Genomic DNA, 16732 nt, shown 5'->3' with positions numbered 1-16732 from the left:
GAGAGAGAGAGAGAGAGAGAGAGAGAGAGAGAGAGAGAGAGAGAGAGAGAGAGAGAGAGAGAGAGAGAGAGAGAGAGAGAGAGAGAGAGAGAGAGAGAGAGAGAGAGAGAGAGAGAGAGAGAGAGAGAGAGAGAGAGAGAGAGAGAGAGAGAGAGAGAGAGAGCGAGAGCAAGAGCGTAGAGCTAGAGAGCGAGAGCTAGGAGCGAGAGAGCGAGAGCTAGAGCGAGAGCGAGAGCGAGAGTAGAGCGAGAGCGGAGAGAGAGAGCGAGAGAGAGAGAGAGAGAGAGAGAGAGAGAGAGAGAGAGAGAGAGAGAGAGAGAGAAAGAGAGAGAGAGAGAGAGAGAGAGAGAGAGAGAGAGAGAGAGAGAGAGAGAGAGAGAGAGAGAGAGAGAGAGAGAGAGAGAGAGAGAGCGAGAGAGAGAGAGCGAGAGAGAGAGCCAGAGCGTAGAAAGTAGAGAGAGAGAGAGAGAGAGAGAGAGAGAGAGAGAGAGAGAGAGAGAGAGAGAGAGAGAGAGAGAGAGCGAGAGAGAGAGAGCGAGAGAGAGAGAGCGAGAGAGAGAGAGCGAGAGAGAGAGAGAGAGAGAGAGAGAGAGAGAGAGAGAGAGAGAGAGAGCAGCAGAATCTGCCGGATGTAAACAAACCTTTATTTCCCGTGGCTTTCTTGTTGTTTTTTTACGGGGATTAGCCCACCCGGGCATAGGTCACTGACCCACATTGGGGCCTGAGTGGCAAAAATTTAATACTCCTGTAATAATTCAGATTAAAAAAAAAGCCTACCTACCTATTGGACAAACTAAAACCGTTCCGGATCACGGGAGTTTCCGGACCACAGAATGCCGGACTAGAGAGGTACAACCTGTACTGCATAATTATGATCGTTCACCTTACGATGGTTTTTCGATATTCCAAACACTATCGTATAACAGTCAACGCCTGTACTTACACCGCATGATCCCATTTTGTTTATCATTTTAACTTGCTTTAAGCTGGTTCAATATAAGTTAGTAGGAATCAGTGTTCATAGAGCCAGGACCAGTCATTGTGGTCACTCATCATATAAGACAAGTGTCTATGTTTTAGTATCACAGCACAACTATTGGGTCAAAAACTTTAATCAAATACAGTCACAAAAAATAATAATGCTCATTAGTAAAGGCAGCTACTTAAGATAGAAATCTTAGAAAATATGAAAGAAAAAGGAAAAAAGGATACTCACAGGATACTCACTAACTACACCCTTATACACCTCTAAAAACTCTTCAGCTTGAATTTTATCCATACGGAACATCTGAAGAGCAGAAATATCAAATCCTTCCTCTTTTATTGCGTTCAGGATACCTCCCATGTTACCTAGGAAAAATATACTTGTTAAAATTCTGCTGTCTACTTATTATCAATATATTAGAATTTATACTTACCATAGTGTCAGGGCAATACTTTGCCATTCCATTCTAGGTGATTTGGGCCAATCCTGTGGTAACTTTAGAGTTGCTTGGTTGTTATTCACCATGGTATGCCCAATCTGTCACTCTGTCAAGGTACTGGCTTAAACTGACCCTTGTCATATAAAAAGACAACATTACACAGAAAAAGAACATGAAATAATTATGTTGCCACAGGGGTGTCATTTCAAATTAGCCAGAAGGGGTGAAGAAGGCAGTGAAAGGTCCTTTACATGTCAAAATTTATTAAGTGCCACTCACAATGTACTGTATAATCAAATTAATATAAACAATAATGATAAAATGGTATCAAATACTTAGATAAATTAGTTATAAACAGTACAGTAATCCCCTGTTTTTCGCGTTTTTGACCATTCGCGAAATTAAAATTTCGCTCCATTTTCGATATTCCACTGTGCAGTGCGGCAAACAGACGCCACCCTTTCCCGCCTCAGACACCCGCTGATCCAAGAAGCCTCAGTCCACACGTGCCTACCGTACTGTGAACGCTACAGTGATTACCTCTTCTGTTTGTTCTCCCACGTGCATTCCACATAGCTCAGGGACGTAAGCCAGCCTCATCAAAGGCAAATATTACTCGCAAAGACGCAAAAGTGACCAAGTGATCAAGAATAGTGATGACCTTAACGGAAAAAACAGTTTTATTGGACAAGCTCAGAAGTGGTATAAGCTATGGCTCGAGATGTACAGTGAGTTCTGCTATAACACGTGTTTTGACAATACGAATTGGCTCAAACGCGATTTTTGAATAGAGGAACGATATTTGTAAAACGCGAATGCTTGTTTGCTGTAACGCGATTTTTGCTTACTATTTCTCCAATTTTGTGGTATTAACTGTGAATATGGTAAACAAGAATATCTCCAAGAAGAGTTCATGATCGCATTCCCGGTGATGATCGTAAAAGAAAGGCTATAACACTTGAAGAGAAGCTCGATGTTATCAACCTCAAAATCACCCTTCTCCCCCATCAAGTTATATTCATATTTTCTCAAGGTAAAGTGTTACATTTACTGTATGATTTCATTATTAGATATGAATGTAACATTTATTTCTACTGTGCTATCCTTTGTGTTAGGCTAACTACTAAATTTTTTCGATTTTGAGTAATCTGCACCTAACCCTATTTTCTCCATAAGCCCTGTTATTTCTATTGCGCGAATTTCTATAACACGATGTTTTACAAGAACACAACTATCGCATTATAGCAGAACTGACTGTAGTGAAGACTGACAATTCATTTGTGTCTTTTGTCAGAATACAAGTCTTCAAGTGGAGGAATGTGGGTGAAAGAGGACTGGCTGGCTGGAGTGACTGAGTGAGGGCAGGCAGACGCTGGGACAGCAGGGAGAGGCTGGCAATGCAGGTGAGGGCGGGCAGACGCCGGGACAGCAGGGAGGCTGGCAATGCAGGTGTTGCCGACCTCAGCAAAATATAAATTTTTTATTTACTTGTGAATAAATTTTTTTTGCATATAACTGTGTTTATGCTTTTCCATTATTATACTACAATATGATTAGTTTCAAATAAGGATGTTAGTAAATGCTGGTACAGTGCATCAGTGATCAGTGTGACCACTGGGCCGTGAGTGGAGAGCATGGCGTGGTTACGTGCATGACCTACCTGAACTGTTTGGTGGCCACAGGTACAGTGATTCCTAAAAGAGTATTCGTGGTTTTGGCTTTTCGCGAGGGTTCCAGGAGCGTAATTCCAGCGAAAAACACGGGATTACTGTATACAGCTCCTCCCCGACTTACGACGGGGTTAGGGACCCAAATCCAGATCGTAAGTCGAAATGGTCGTAAGTCGGAAATGCTTAAATAATACATAAAAAATCTAAAATGGGTGTCTCTTTTTCTTCTCAACACCACAAAACACTCACTTTTAAGCTTGCCAGCCATTTTAAAGTGAATTACAAAAGAAAATTTTTGTCTGTGTACTGAATTTGGGACTCAAAAATACGCAATTTGACCAAATTTTGGTGCGACTGAGGCAGGTCGTAAGTGCGGGTGGTCGTAAGTCGAGTAGGTCGTAAGTCGGGGAGGAGCTGTAGTTAAATATCAGATGATTAAGTTCAACAATAAATACTGAAATTTATATAGGAGGTCCACATTATTTTTTTTTACGGGGAACAGCCCACCCGGGTACAAGTCATCGACCCACAACAAGGCCAAGGGGGCAAAAAAATAAGAGTAAAAAGATATTATAAAGAGAAAAGAAAAAGATTATATTAATCTACACCACAAAGATGCCGGAAAACCAGCATTTTGAAGTGAGACAGATTGTATGAGTACGGAAACACAGAAGAAGGCAGAGCATTCCACAATTTGGATGTGTGAGGAAAGAAGGATAAACTATAATGGGTTATTCCAGTGTGACCGACATCCACAGAGAAACGGTGGGCACCACGGGCAAGACGTGGGTTACTAGCCCATGGCCTTGCCGGCGATACACAGGATGCCAAATCCACCGAACATTGCCTATTAAAGTACCAGTAAAAGAGAGAGTGTGAAGCAACATTGCAGCAAAGAGAAAGGGAAGAGAGATTGTCGACTAAAGAAGGAGAGTTAATAAGACGAAATGCCTTTGATTCCACCAACAATTGAACAAAAGAAGAGCCAATCCAGATATAAGAGCAGTACTCCAAGTTAGGATGAATAAATCCCTTATATGCTTGAAGAAATTTCGCAGGAGTGAAGTAGCTACGGCATCTGTACAGCATTCCCAGCTTTAGCAATGTTGTGGATGTGTGGCTTTCATGACATTAAAGGAAATGGTGAGGCCTAGCATATCTATTTTAGAATTTGTCAGAATGATTGCATTCTTAAATGAAAGAGGTGGGAGATCATCTAATTTGTAAAGTGTAATTGCGACATAAATACAGTGCTATCTCCGTTAGCCGGAACAATTGGTGCAGAGCACTTCAGGGAATGAGAGATTTCCGGGTAACAAGACGACTCTCTTAAAGCTGGAAAAAAATACCTCATCCTCATCCTCATTCTGGCTATTGGAGAGTTCCAGGTTTGAGGGATTCTGGCTAACGGATATATTATTGTACTGTGTGTTTTATTACTATCGAATTTAACCAAGTTTCTACCTCCCCATTCAGAGATGCTGCACAGATCCGCATTGATAGATGAAAATGTGAAGAAGAGTAAAGAGTAGAATCATCAGCAAAAGAATGGATAGAATTAGTCGTAGTGTGAAGCATTTCATTGATAAAAAAAAGGAAGATAGTAGGTGAAAGAATAGAACCCTGTGGGACACAACTATTGGTAGAGAAAGAGCGAGAGATCGATCCCTCGACAACAATTGCCATAGACTGGTTCTCAAGAAAGCTAGAAAATAGAGGGGAAAGTAGGGGGGCGAAGTCCATAAGAGGGAAGTTTAGAAAGCAATGACTTGTGCCATACCCTGTCAAATGCTTTGGAGATGTCGAGGGCCATGACGAAAGTTTCCCCATAATTCCTAAGAGAGAATGACCAAAGAAGGGTGCAGCAAGGAGAGCAGATCACCAGTAGATCTCGCCTGGTGAAAGTCATACTGGTGATCCGACAAAAGAGAAAGGCATTCAAGGTGATGGAGAAAATGAGAGTTTAAGATAGTTTTGAAAATCTTAAAGAGGGATGAAGTTAGGGCAATGGGATGGGAGTTAGAGGGATTGGAATGGTCAACCTTCTTCGGGATGGGCTGAACCAAAGCAAGCTTCCAAGGAGAAGGAGAAGTTGGGGCTTTGAGACAAAGACGAAAGAGGCAAGCAAGCACAAGAGGCTAGAATTTCAGCACTCTCCCTCCGAACACGAGAGTATATTCCATCTGATCCATGAGCCTTACTCATATCCAACCTGGATAACACACCAGCAACCCCATGAGTGGAGATTATAGGAAAGTGCATAAATTCAGTAGGAGGCGCAGGAGTAGGAGGGATAGAGTTGGAGCCATCTTAGGTGGAGTTAAAGGAGAATAAGGTGCCAAAGAGATTGGCTTTATCAGGGGGAGAGTTGGCTATAGTGTTACCAGGTCGGAAGAGAGGAGGGAGTGCAGAAGTTATTACAGATGTTTTTGGTTAAGGACCAGAAGGATTTACTAGAAGAAGAGTTAATCAGTCAGTGGTCTTTCTTTTTTATAAAATTCCACTTGGCCCTACGAAGAATAGCGTTACAACGATTCCTAGAAGTAACAAAAGAGGAGTGGGTAATAGGAGAAGGAGATAATTTGATACGACCTATCTCTCTCCCTACACAAAGAGAACAGGAGCAATCAAACCAAGATTGTAAAGTGAAAGTTTTGGTAGAAGATGGGATAAATGCACTCATACCACCCTGTATAACCCCAGCAATGCTGTCAGCACATACTGAGGCATCCCAAGTAGAAAAGCAACATTCATCCCAAGGAAAGTCGGAGAAGAATTCTCGCAAGGATTGCCAGTTTGCCCTCCGATAGTGCCATAGTTGGTCTTTAGAGGGGTGGGGAGGTGGTCTTGCCCAGTTTGATTTAACAGAAATAAGATTGTGTTCAGAAGATCCTAAGGGGGCAGAAATTGTGTATAAATAGTGTGAGGGGTTAGAGGTAAAACAAAGATCGTGTACATCTGGAACACGTGTAAGGTGTTTAATTATTTGTTTCACATCATAAGTAAGGAAAAAGAGAGTGCTTCAACTCCACCTGGGTCATTCCTAGCAGAGTCAAGCCACTCTCTGTGATGTACATTGAAATCCCCTAGGTAGAGGATTTCGGTGTTAGGGTGTGTGGATAGCAACAACTCATGGCAAGAAGTGAGATAGTCCAAGAGTTTCAAACAGTTGGTAGAGTTGGGAGAACAATATAGGAAACAAAGAAAAATAATCATTTATTTGGTAGATATATTTTGAGCCAGAAGACATCATAAAGAGAAGATTCAAGATCTGCGAGTCGAGCTATTGGTGTATGTGTGTTGCAGTAGGCACATACACCTCTCTTAGAGCAGAAAGAGGTATAAAGGTTGTACTTGGGAGACTTTAAAAGGTTTGGGTGAAGCTGCTTTGGTCAGTTGAAGTTCAGATAGTAGTAAGGGGTCAGGGGAAGAGGTTAATAGATGGTGAACCACAGAAGAAAAATTTGATCTCAGGCCACGAATGTTGGAAAAATGACGTGTGAAAAAATCCGAGCCTCCAGCAACCGTGGTGATGACATTTGAGGCCTCAGTAGTTTGATGGGACCCATCCGAGAAGGCCCTGCTTAAATATTATTGTCAACTGGTATCATAGGACAATAAAAGAATAGAAAGAATAGAACAGATCAAGAGTGAGAAAGGTTATATATGTTGTGTTGTTAATAGTAAGAGAGACAATTGAGATCCTGCAATTTTGAGTAAATGAGGCAGAAAGTCAGATCAGCAACCTGGGACTTGGTCACAATGTTTGTGATGCCATATGACAGCAGGGTCTACCATTAGACAGCAAATTATGCTTTCAATATCTGTTTGATAGCTGCCTACTACCTAAAAATTCACACGTATAATGATTATACCGGGTACCAATAAATAAGCAATTTTTAAAAATGTCCATGAATGAAATAAGGGGCCAGTTTTTTAGCTGGTAAAGTTATGGTAGGTAGCATTTGTTGGTTAATCTGGAATAAATAGCAAAGAAATGCATACTAATCATATAAAGACTGTTCAGCAATAAATAAAACACATTACCCCCCTGTATAATCATATTAAATACATACTGTAGAGTAATAAGTAAAAGTTATCAGTACCCTGTATATGATTACTCAATATCCACAGCTCGCAAATAAACACTCACAAGGCAGGTAAACAATGGACTGTTCAAGTTTCCCAGAGCAGAGAAATACATGTGCAGTGGAGCAGGTTGGGTACAGTGTCTGCAAGCAGACCACCACCCAGTAGCCAGTACTATGCTGCTTAAATAAGACACAGCTGCAGTTCATAAAGCAGTTGTTCAGACTCAAGGAGGTTTAAAATAAGTTAAAAAGTGTTTTGAAATGATGGAATTAGTGCAAAAGTGAAAAAAGTAGTGTCTTAAGAATTATTTACAGTACATTATTGTAGGAACATTAACCCCTTGTGCATGGAGGCCCAATCTGTGCTGAATAAATTTGCCTGGTGTTAGCCGAATAAAATGCCATAGTGAAGGGGTTAGTGGAGATAGTCTACTAACCCCTTGTGCATGGGGGCCTCTCTGTGCTGAATAACATCATCTGGCATTATACAAATAAAACACTAAAGTGGCTTCACTGTAGTGAAGGGATTAAACATGTCTTTAATATTTCATTTTTAATACTGTATGTTTCATTAATAAGTTTTTAAAGGTTAAATAAATAAACATCAAATAAAGACACTACTGGGAAGGTAGTGTCCCCTGCCCTCAATAGATAGCAGCATGCCAAGGCACGTTGTCTGCTAGCACACATTTCAAATTACTTTATAGTATGCGTATAGTAATAATTAATATTCTATTGCCTACCACATTCTGCCTAAGGCACAAATATGGAATACTGTACCCCAATAATCTGGGGTTAATGCAAATAACAAGATTTTGGTGGTTAAGACCCCTAAATATATAAGTGAGTATATGCCTATAGTGCATTTTTTCTCAGCTGAGAAAGGATGCCCCACCCCCCCCCTCAAGAGTTACAGCTGATTGGCTGTTAAAAACCTATCCGATTTCGTCTTGAAGTAATGATGTATCTCTAAATGAGTTTATTCCTAATCGTTGGGATGACCGTTTCTGACGAGCAAGATATTTAGCTAAATTATATAAAGATACATACAGGTACCCCTCGACTTACGACCTATTCGACTTACAACCATCCGAACATACGACCGCCGCAGTCATACAAAAAAAAAAATTCAAATTACATACTTCCGAGTCCGAATGTTAGTGATCGCGCTATTTACTGACAAAATTTTTGTTTGTAATTCCCTTTAAGCTGGCTAGCAAGCGCAAAAGTGAGAGTTCTCGTGGTGCTGAGAAGAAAAAAAGACACCCAGAAATTTATGTAAATCTACCCAAAAATACAATTGAAAAACTTACATTATTAAAATGTACTATGTACTAAAATTTTTATGTCTTGTGCAAAATATATGATGTTTATATTCAAATCAATCACTACAGGTTGACAATCCTTTATCCGAAGTCCTTGGGGCCAGAGACATTTCGGTTTTCGGAATTTTTCGGTTTTCAGAATGGTTAGTTTTTTTTTTTTTTTTGTATTAGCCCACCCGGGCATAGATCACTGACCCACATTGGGGCCTGGGGGTCGAAAATATAATAAAAATAATAATAATAATAATAATAATAATAATAATAATAATAATAATAATAATAATAATAATAATTCATAGGTCTAGGTCGTGTTTCTCACTTTTGATCTTTTTTTCATTCTTTTATTTCTTTACTGTATTATTATTTTATTATTACAGTATTATTGTTATTAATTTTATTATTATATTTTATTATTATTATTATTATTATTATTATTATTATTATTATTATTGTAATCATTATTATTTTATTTTGGTGTATTTTTATTAAAATTTTTATTTACTATGAATAATTATTATTATAATTATTATTACTATTACATTTTTGCCCCCCAGGTCCCGATGTGGGTCAGTGATCTGTGCCTGGGTGGGCACTTTTTGACGACACATAACTATGTTGTAGTAAAAATTTTATCTTAACTTTATGATGGTATGAAAAAACAAGTAATATAGAAGAGGTTAGGTTAGGAAAAATAAAGGTTAAGTTAGGAAAACTAAAAGTTATGCTGAACACTTACGTTAGTAGAAGAGATGGGTCGGCGTACGGGGATGGAGGCTGGTTCCGAGGCAGAGGGCAGGCTACTGGCCCTCAGGTGAGTCACCATCACTGTCACCCACACTTGTTATGGCCTCCCTGACAAATCCCTCAAAGTCATCTTCACTGTCTCTACCTCTGTCACTATCACTGGCTTGGGCTGGCTGTGGTGGGTTGCGGGCGAAGAACTCGGTTATGCTTTTTTGACGGCTGGTGTTTATGTTGTCTTGATACACCGTGATGTACGGCTCCATAGCCTGCACCAGCCGGGTATGGAAAACTTCATAGCGGTCATCGTCATTGTCGCGGGAAAGGAAGGACTTCATTTTCTTTGCACACTCCATGGCACCCTTAATATCACTATGACTTAAACTGTGTTCTTCGGAGAATGACGCACCTTCTTCCTCCTCTTCACTGACGTGATCTTCTTCCAACATCTCGTCGGCAGTCACTTCAGGATCTCTGATCACCTCCAGGATGTCTTCGTTGGTGGTCTCGGAGAAGCCTTCAGCTGTAATATTGAGCGCAGCTTCTCTGGCAAGGTCCACTGCTACTGCAACAGTCTGAACCTCACCAGTCACAGGTTCACTCCTCCTCTCACCTGGTATGCCATGCAACACATGTCTCCATGCGTGACGAATCGTAGCAATAGACAGCTGATCCCATGCCTCCACAAAGAAGTCTACAGCTTGTTTGACGTTAAATTTCTTCCAAAATTGTTTGACGAGAACTTCTTGAGTCGCCACCTCTTGTTCCTTGTCTTCGTCGCTTTTACTCTCGCTGTCGGTGTCACCCAGCTTACGCAACTCATCCTTGGTGTTGGTAGAGTCGTTCAGGAGCTTGAACTTCTTTGCAAAGTACGCAGCTTTCACATTGCAGATCAACTCCTGGTCCATGGGCTGGATTAATGACGTAGTGTTGGGAGGAAGGAAGACCACTTTTACGTTGGGGTGACGATCCATAAGTAGGGGCGAGTGTCCAGGTGCGTTGTCAAGGAGCAACAAAATGTTGAATGGAATATTCTGTTGCTCGCATAATTTCTGCACGTCAGGAACAAAACAGTCGTCAAACCAGAAGAGGGACAGAGAAGAGGACATCCACGCCTTACGTGCGGTTAGCCAGTGGACATTAAGCTTGTTCATGTCCATATTCTTGTAGGCGTGCGGCTTGCGGGCTGTGTGAATCACCGATAACTTTGGCTTACAGGTACCGGATGCATTGGTGGTAAACAGGACGGTGATGCGTTCCTTCTGCATCTTCCGGCCCCGAATCTTGCTGGCATTCTTTACAACGAAGGTCTTGGATGGTAGCTTTTTCCAGAAAAGACCAGATTCGTCCATGTTAAACACCTGGTCGTCGGTGTACTGTCCTTCCTCCATAATCTCACGTAAGAACGGAGGAAAATCTCTAGCCGCCACACGGTCAGCACTCGCTTCCTCACCACCAATGTTGATGTTGGTGATCTTGTTCCTCTTCTTAAACCTATGCAGCCAACTAGAGGAAGCATTGAAGGGTTTGGGCTCTGCAATTCCCAGCTTACGTGACACTGCTGCGTATAGCTCACGTGCGTACTCCTGCACTGAGCGCGTGTCCACCGCCATGTTGCGTCGCGTCTGACGAATCAAATAACTCACCGGCAAATTTTCCACTTTTGCCAGCACCTTGTTCTGGCAATACCTGATCGTTGAAGCACCTGCAGACTTTGTGATTTTCATGTGCTCTTTGATCTTGGCTGCATCCTTCTTGATAGTGCGAATCATAGATTCGTTGACGCCATGCTGGCGCGCGAGATCAACTTGCCGTGTTCCTTTCTCCAAATCTTGAATGATCTGGTACTTCACTTCGTAGCTTAGACCACGGCGTGTCTTCTTGGGCTTAGGGTGGCTGGGTCCAGGTAAGGAAAGGTCTCTCTCTGGTGGCGGTGGTGGTCCGGCGGAAGCCATTTCACAGAACAATGGGTTCACGTATACACGGAGTGGCCTGGAGAGATGAAACTGCCGCGGCTAGGTCAAGCGTCGTCTTTCCTCCCTCCCTCGGGTGGACACGTCATAATACTTTAAGCCAAATACAGCTAGCAGCAGAGGGGGGTAGGGATGCATGGCCAATCACAGTCCGATACGGCATATGACGTCAGTGATAACGCAACAGAGACATGCACTGCGCAACCTTACAGCGCGGCTTGCCCAAGCGGAGGGAGGAGGCGGGAGCAGGCGGGTGGGGCGAATCTAAAAATAGCGTCTCGAGCTGGACACTCGCCGCGTATACGTGGAAAAAACCCGCGTTAAGTGAAAGTTCGGCTCTGGCGAGGCACCGCGTATACGGTAAAACGCGCTAAGCGAAACCGCGTTAAGCGGGGTATTACTGTAAATACTTCACTAGACCTTCGGCGCCAATTGTCAAACATGTTACTGTCACCTCCCCTTCCTCCCTCCCCCTCCAGGGTTTGGTGGTTTTAGGCTTACAGTTTTTATCTTATTCCACCACCTCAGCAACTTCCCCTTCCAATGAAGCCAGACAGCTGGGTCGTCTAGGGGGTTGGGGGAACAGATGGACTTCTTCCATATGGGCTTACAAGACTATCAAAGGGGGTCTCACATGGACTTGGTTGAGGCGCCCTCCCCTAGCATTCCCAAAGAAGGGTCAAAAACCAACCCCATTACGTACTTACAAAATTTGTAAGTCAACTACTAAACAGAGGTGTCATAGAACCATTGCAGTCAGAGAAATGTTTCATGTCTCGCCTATTCCCAATCTCCAAGAAAGGCAGCGACAAATTAAGGTGGATTTTGGATCTTTCAATCCTAAACAAATTTATTCCCAAAAGAAGTTTCAAGATGCTCACTTACGACCATCTGAGGCATCTACTTCCGCACAATGCTTGGATCTCAAAAGTGGATCTTGAAGATGCCTATTATCACGTTCCTGTTGCTCCCAGGTACAGAAAATTTCTGGTGTTCAAAGTAGGGGAATTAAGTTATCAATTCACAGTGATGCCATTCGGTCTGACAATTGCACCAAAAGTCTCTACAAAACTGGCAAATATTCCCAGAAAGATCCTTGTAAAGGAGGGCATAAGAATCTTTGCTTATCTAGACCAGGGGTTTTCAAACTATGGGTCCCGACCCTTCAGTGGGTCGCGAAATAAATAAATTGGGTCGCGAAAATAAATCAGAATATTTTTATTTTCATACAATTGGATACATATAATTAAAATATAAATGGATCATGAGAAATTTACAAGAATTTTGTCGATGCTAAATAAAGGAAAATTGTGAACAGTGTTTGTCTTTGATTTACTCATTTCATATCATTACACTTAGGTTTAATGGGTCGCAATTCAAATTGTTGTTCTGGCTGTGGGTCGCAGTAAAAAAAGTTTGAAAAACACTGATCTAGACGATTGGCTGATAATGGGAAACTCTTTCGAAGATTGTCAAAGGGCGACCCAACGTACACTAGTACTATTTCAAAACCTTGGTTTAAAGATAAACCAGGTCAAATCAAATTTAATACCATATCAAAAGTTGGATTGGTTAGGTCTCCAGTGGGATACAAAACAGCAGTCAGTCAGTTTACCAGGAACAAAAGTAACAGATTTGATAAACAAAGTAGAAGCCTTTTGTGTAAAGCACAAGGTTTCTTGGCATGATTGGGAAAAACTTCTGGGTCTGTTGAATTTTGCCACAATAGTGGTTCCAATGAGAAAGTTAAGGAAAAGCAACTATCTCATCTGGGCTCGAAGTTACTTCGCAAAAACATAAACGTCGCTTCTTCTCTCCCTATTCAGATAAAGAATCATCTGTTATGGTGGACAAACTGGGACAATCTAATCGGTCCCTCTCCCTGGGTTCCACCTCAAACAGGTTTGGTCGTTTGTACGGATGCGTGCAAAATAGGATGGGGATACCATTCTTCAAAAGGGGAATTCAATCAAGGGAAGTGGAGCAACTTCCTTTGGGACAAACACATAAATATAAAAGAATTAGCAGTGGTCGTATTCTTTTTGTCGGCAATCCCAAATTTACAAAATATGATGAACCTGTTTGCCATGGACAACAAAACGGCAGTGTTTTGTCTCAATCGTCAAGGGTCAACTAGGTCTTGGCCCCTTCTACAACGGTCAGAAAAAATTTTCAGTATTTGTACAACACAAACACTTTACCTCAAAGCAACTTATATACCGGGAGTGCAAAACAATTGGGCAGATGCTCTGTCCCGTCTCCGGCCAGTATTAACAGAAACAGAATGGTCCCTAAAGGTATCGGAGTTCAAGAGTCAAGTGAAGAAGTTTGGAACTCCACAGATAGATCTGTTTGCCTCCCTAACAAATCACAAGATGCCAATTTATGCATCTCTGGAAGGGTCAAATCTTTTAGGAAATGCCCTCCTCTTAGATTGGAACCTTTGGAATTCAATCTATCTATTCTCACCTGTGAAAATATTGCCCAAAGTGCACAAACTCAGATCCTTCCGAGGCAAAGTCCTCTTAATTGCACCATATTCGATCCTACAACCTTGGTGCCTGGATCTAGTGGACTGGTGCCCGAATCCTCTACAATTGCAACATGGATGTCTAGACCAGGTACTACATTCTCAGTTCGAGATATCCTTGGCACTTCACGCTTCGAGTTTCTCAAAAAAAGTTTAAATAGGTTGTTGGGTAATTCCAATATAGCAAACCAAGTATTTGCAGGTCATAGACCCCAAACTTCTATTCAATATGAGAAAGCTTGAAATCTTTTTCAACAATTTATCAAGTTAACAACTCCAGATTCATTATTGGAAACAGTTGTGTTAGAATTTTTAGAATTTCTGTTCAGAGTTAAAGGCCTTCAAGGATCGACAATTGCATCTTATAAATCAGCGTTGGTTGACCCTCTGGCTTGGGGTTTTAATATTACTTTGAACCCTAGGACATATCAAATGCTAAGATCGTCCCTTTTCATTCAGAGACCTCCTCGACCCAAGAGAATCCCGCCATGGTCTCTGGAAAAAGTTACTAATCTTCTTATGGGGCCTAATTACAATATAAATCTGAACAGGGATAAATTACTCCAGAAGGCAGCTTTCCTTCTAGCAATAGCAATGGGTATGAGAATCAGTGAACTGATTTCAATTTCCAATAATCCATCATTATTGCTATTTTCTGACGAGGATGTTATCCTTTTTCCTACGGAGATCCTAAGAAAAAATGAAAGGGAAGATTTCCAAGCTCAACCTATTAGGATAAAACGTCTAATGGATGAAACGAGGGTTCCTCGCATATTGTGTTCAGTTAAAAATCTTCAGGAATGGTTAACCAGATTCCCTAATCAAGGCCCTTATGTTTTCTCATCAAAGGAGGGTAAGAAATTATCGCCTAGTCAATTGACAAAATCCTTATCTCAATTAGTGAATCAAGCAGACCTTGGCAAGAAATTTTTGGCACATGACACTAGGAAATATGCATGGTCTGTGGCCTTTGTGCAGCATATGAGTCTCAGTCAGATCAAGGAAATGGGCTTTTGGAGATCTTCAAAAACTTTCAAAGACAGCTATCTTCATCTATCTCTGAGAGATGCTTCAAATGTGGTGATGCTGGGGTCCCCGCCTCCACCTAGTCAATCTCCATTACCAGGACCTTCTTCCTCATCAGAATAAAGTGAGCATCCTTTTTGAGTAAATTAACATTTTACCTTCCGGTAAATGTTCCTAATTTTGGAAATGTTCAAAACGTTTTATAATATAATCTGGACCTCAGTCAGCGGAGCCTTGTATGCAAAGTCACCTCCCTCTCCACCTCCTGCTCAGGTATTCTTGCTGACGTCGCATTCAGAGCTTGAACAAACAGCCGTTTTTTTTCTAAAAACCAGTTTTTGTGATATAGCTCGAATGCGACGTCTATGACCCACCCATCTCCACCCCTCGAGAGTTGACTTTTAATTACTGCTCTCTCTGAGGCAAGAGATGAGGGTCGTGATGCGTATAGTGGGGGGTGAAGGAAGGGGGTTTTGAGAATTGCAATTAAAAGCCAGGTAGCGACGTGTCCTCCTAATATTACTTATCAATAATTATTTGATGTTTTAATTGCCTGTATGTTGGCCTGGCAAATTGGCTAGGAATTAACATACCTAGGTAGGTAGCATTTGCTGACGTTGCAATCGAGCTATATCACAAAAACTGGTTTTGGTTTTTAGAAAAAACGTTTTTTTTTTTTATGAAAAGCACTTCAACTAGTAAAAAAATTGCTGAATTTCACTAACGTTACCATATTTTCAAATGAAATAGGCCAGAAAATATAAAAAAATAGGGCTAAAGTTGCTGAAAAATCATGTGACCGCAAAACGCCTGTCATTGGCTGTGACGTCACCCGCTGGTGGTGAAGCTAAGGGCAGGAGTCAGCCAGTTGAGTTTAATGTTTTGACAGTCACCTTTGATCAAAAATGTTGAAGAAAAGGAAAATGCATCATTGGTGCTTCCTTCCAATGTGTAACAGTACAGACAAAGCCACACCAGGAAAAATATTTGTCTCGGTACTGACAGAAATGATGAGAAGGAAGATGTGGTGGCTTGCTGCTCGCCGAGAGTTTCCCTTGTCAGAACACTGCTTCTACTGTTGTGAAGATAATTTTAATGTGAGTATCAAGTTAATATGTACAGTACTGTTGTGTCTTTAATGTAGGTATAAATAAATTACTTTTCTGGTATCATCGTGTATACTATTTGATTGCTGGGTGCCCAAGAAAAAGTCATAGAAAGATGAAAACTTCTGACAGTGGAAATTAAAGTTTTCATCACTGATTTCCTTGCTTTTCTAAATCAGGAAAGGACTTGGGATAGCAATGGCCAGATGATTTGCTTTGGACAATCAGAAGTCCTTTTCACATTTGGTCTTTATTAATGCAGTTTCTTCGTCCTATTGGGACATGTGGTATGCCTCCTTACTGTTGGTACAACCTAGGTGCAACCTCTTACACTTTGTGACACTGAGTCTTAGCAGCCATTTCTTTGACCATTCTTGAAGCTCACAGAGTGCACCACCAAGTTGAAAGCAGAAATATGTTGCAATGATTACCCAGTAGCAAGCATTCTCAAACCAAATTTGAGAACATGTCATTTCTTCTATACTGATCCATACCTTCACAAGTATTATGCTTTAATAGCAACGAGGAGTGTATGAAAGTTATGTAGGTTTATTAGAGGCAGCTACCAAACAGGGAGGTATTACCACCAGGGAAGATATTGGAAGCATAATGTGTTGTCTAATGGTAGACCCTGCTGCCATATGGCATCACAAAAATTGTGACCAAGTCCCAGGTTGCTAATCTGACTTTCTGCCTCATTTACAAGCAATTGCAGGGTTTCAATTAATTCTTTAACTTTTACAACACAACATACATATATCATTTATCACTATTGATCTTTTTATTTTATTTATTTTTTATTTATTTATGGGCCTTTATTATTATTACAGGTTGACAACCCTTTAT

The 16732-nt window shown here is 41.2% G+C and overlaps 1 protein-coding gene across 4 annotated transcripts in view; it reads right to left on the bottom strand.

The window, feature by feature from the left end:
• Positions 1 to 16732, bottom strand: part of LOC121869302 (nucleoside diphosphate kinase 7-like) — a 203835-nt gene that overhangs the window by 53866 nt on the left and 133237 nt on the right. For all 4 annotated transcript variants that reach the window (XM_042370549.1, XM_042370550.1, XM_042370551.1 and 1 more), the window contains one exon: positions 1217 to 1350. In XM_042370549.1, coding sequence (XP_042226483.1) covers positions 1217 to 1350 — 134 coding nt within the window. The remainder of the gene's footprint in view (positions 1 to 1216; positions 1351 to 16732) is intronic.

Source organism: Homarus americanus, unplaced genomic scaffold (assembly GCF_018991925.1).
Source record: "Homarus americanus isolate GMGI-L3 unplaced genomic scaffold, GMGI_Hamer_2.0 scaffold36734, whole genome shotgun sequence".
Taxonomy (NCBI): domain Eukaryota; kingdom Metazoa; phylum Arthropoda; class Malacostraca; order Decapoda; family Nephropidae; genus Homarus; species Homarus americanus.
This window is presented reverse-complemented; position numbering and strand designations above follow the sequence as displayed.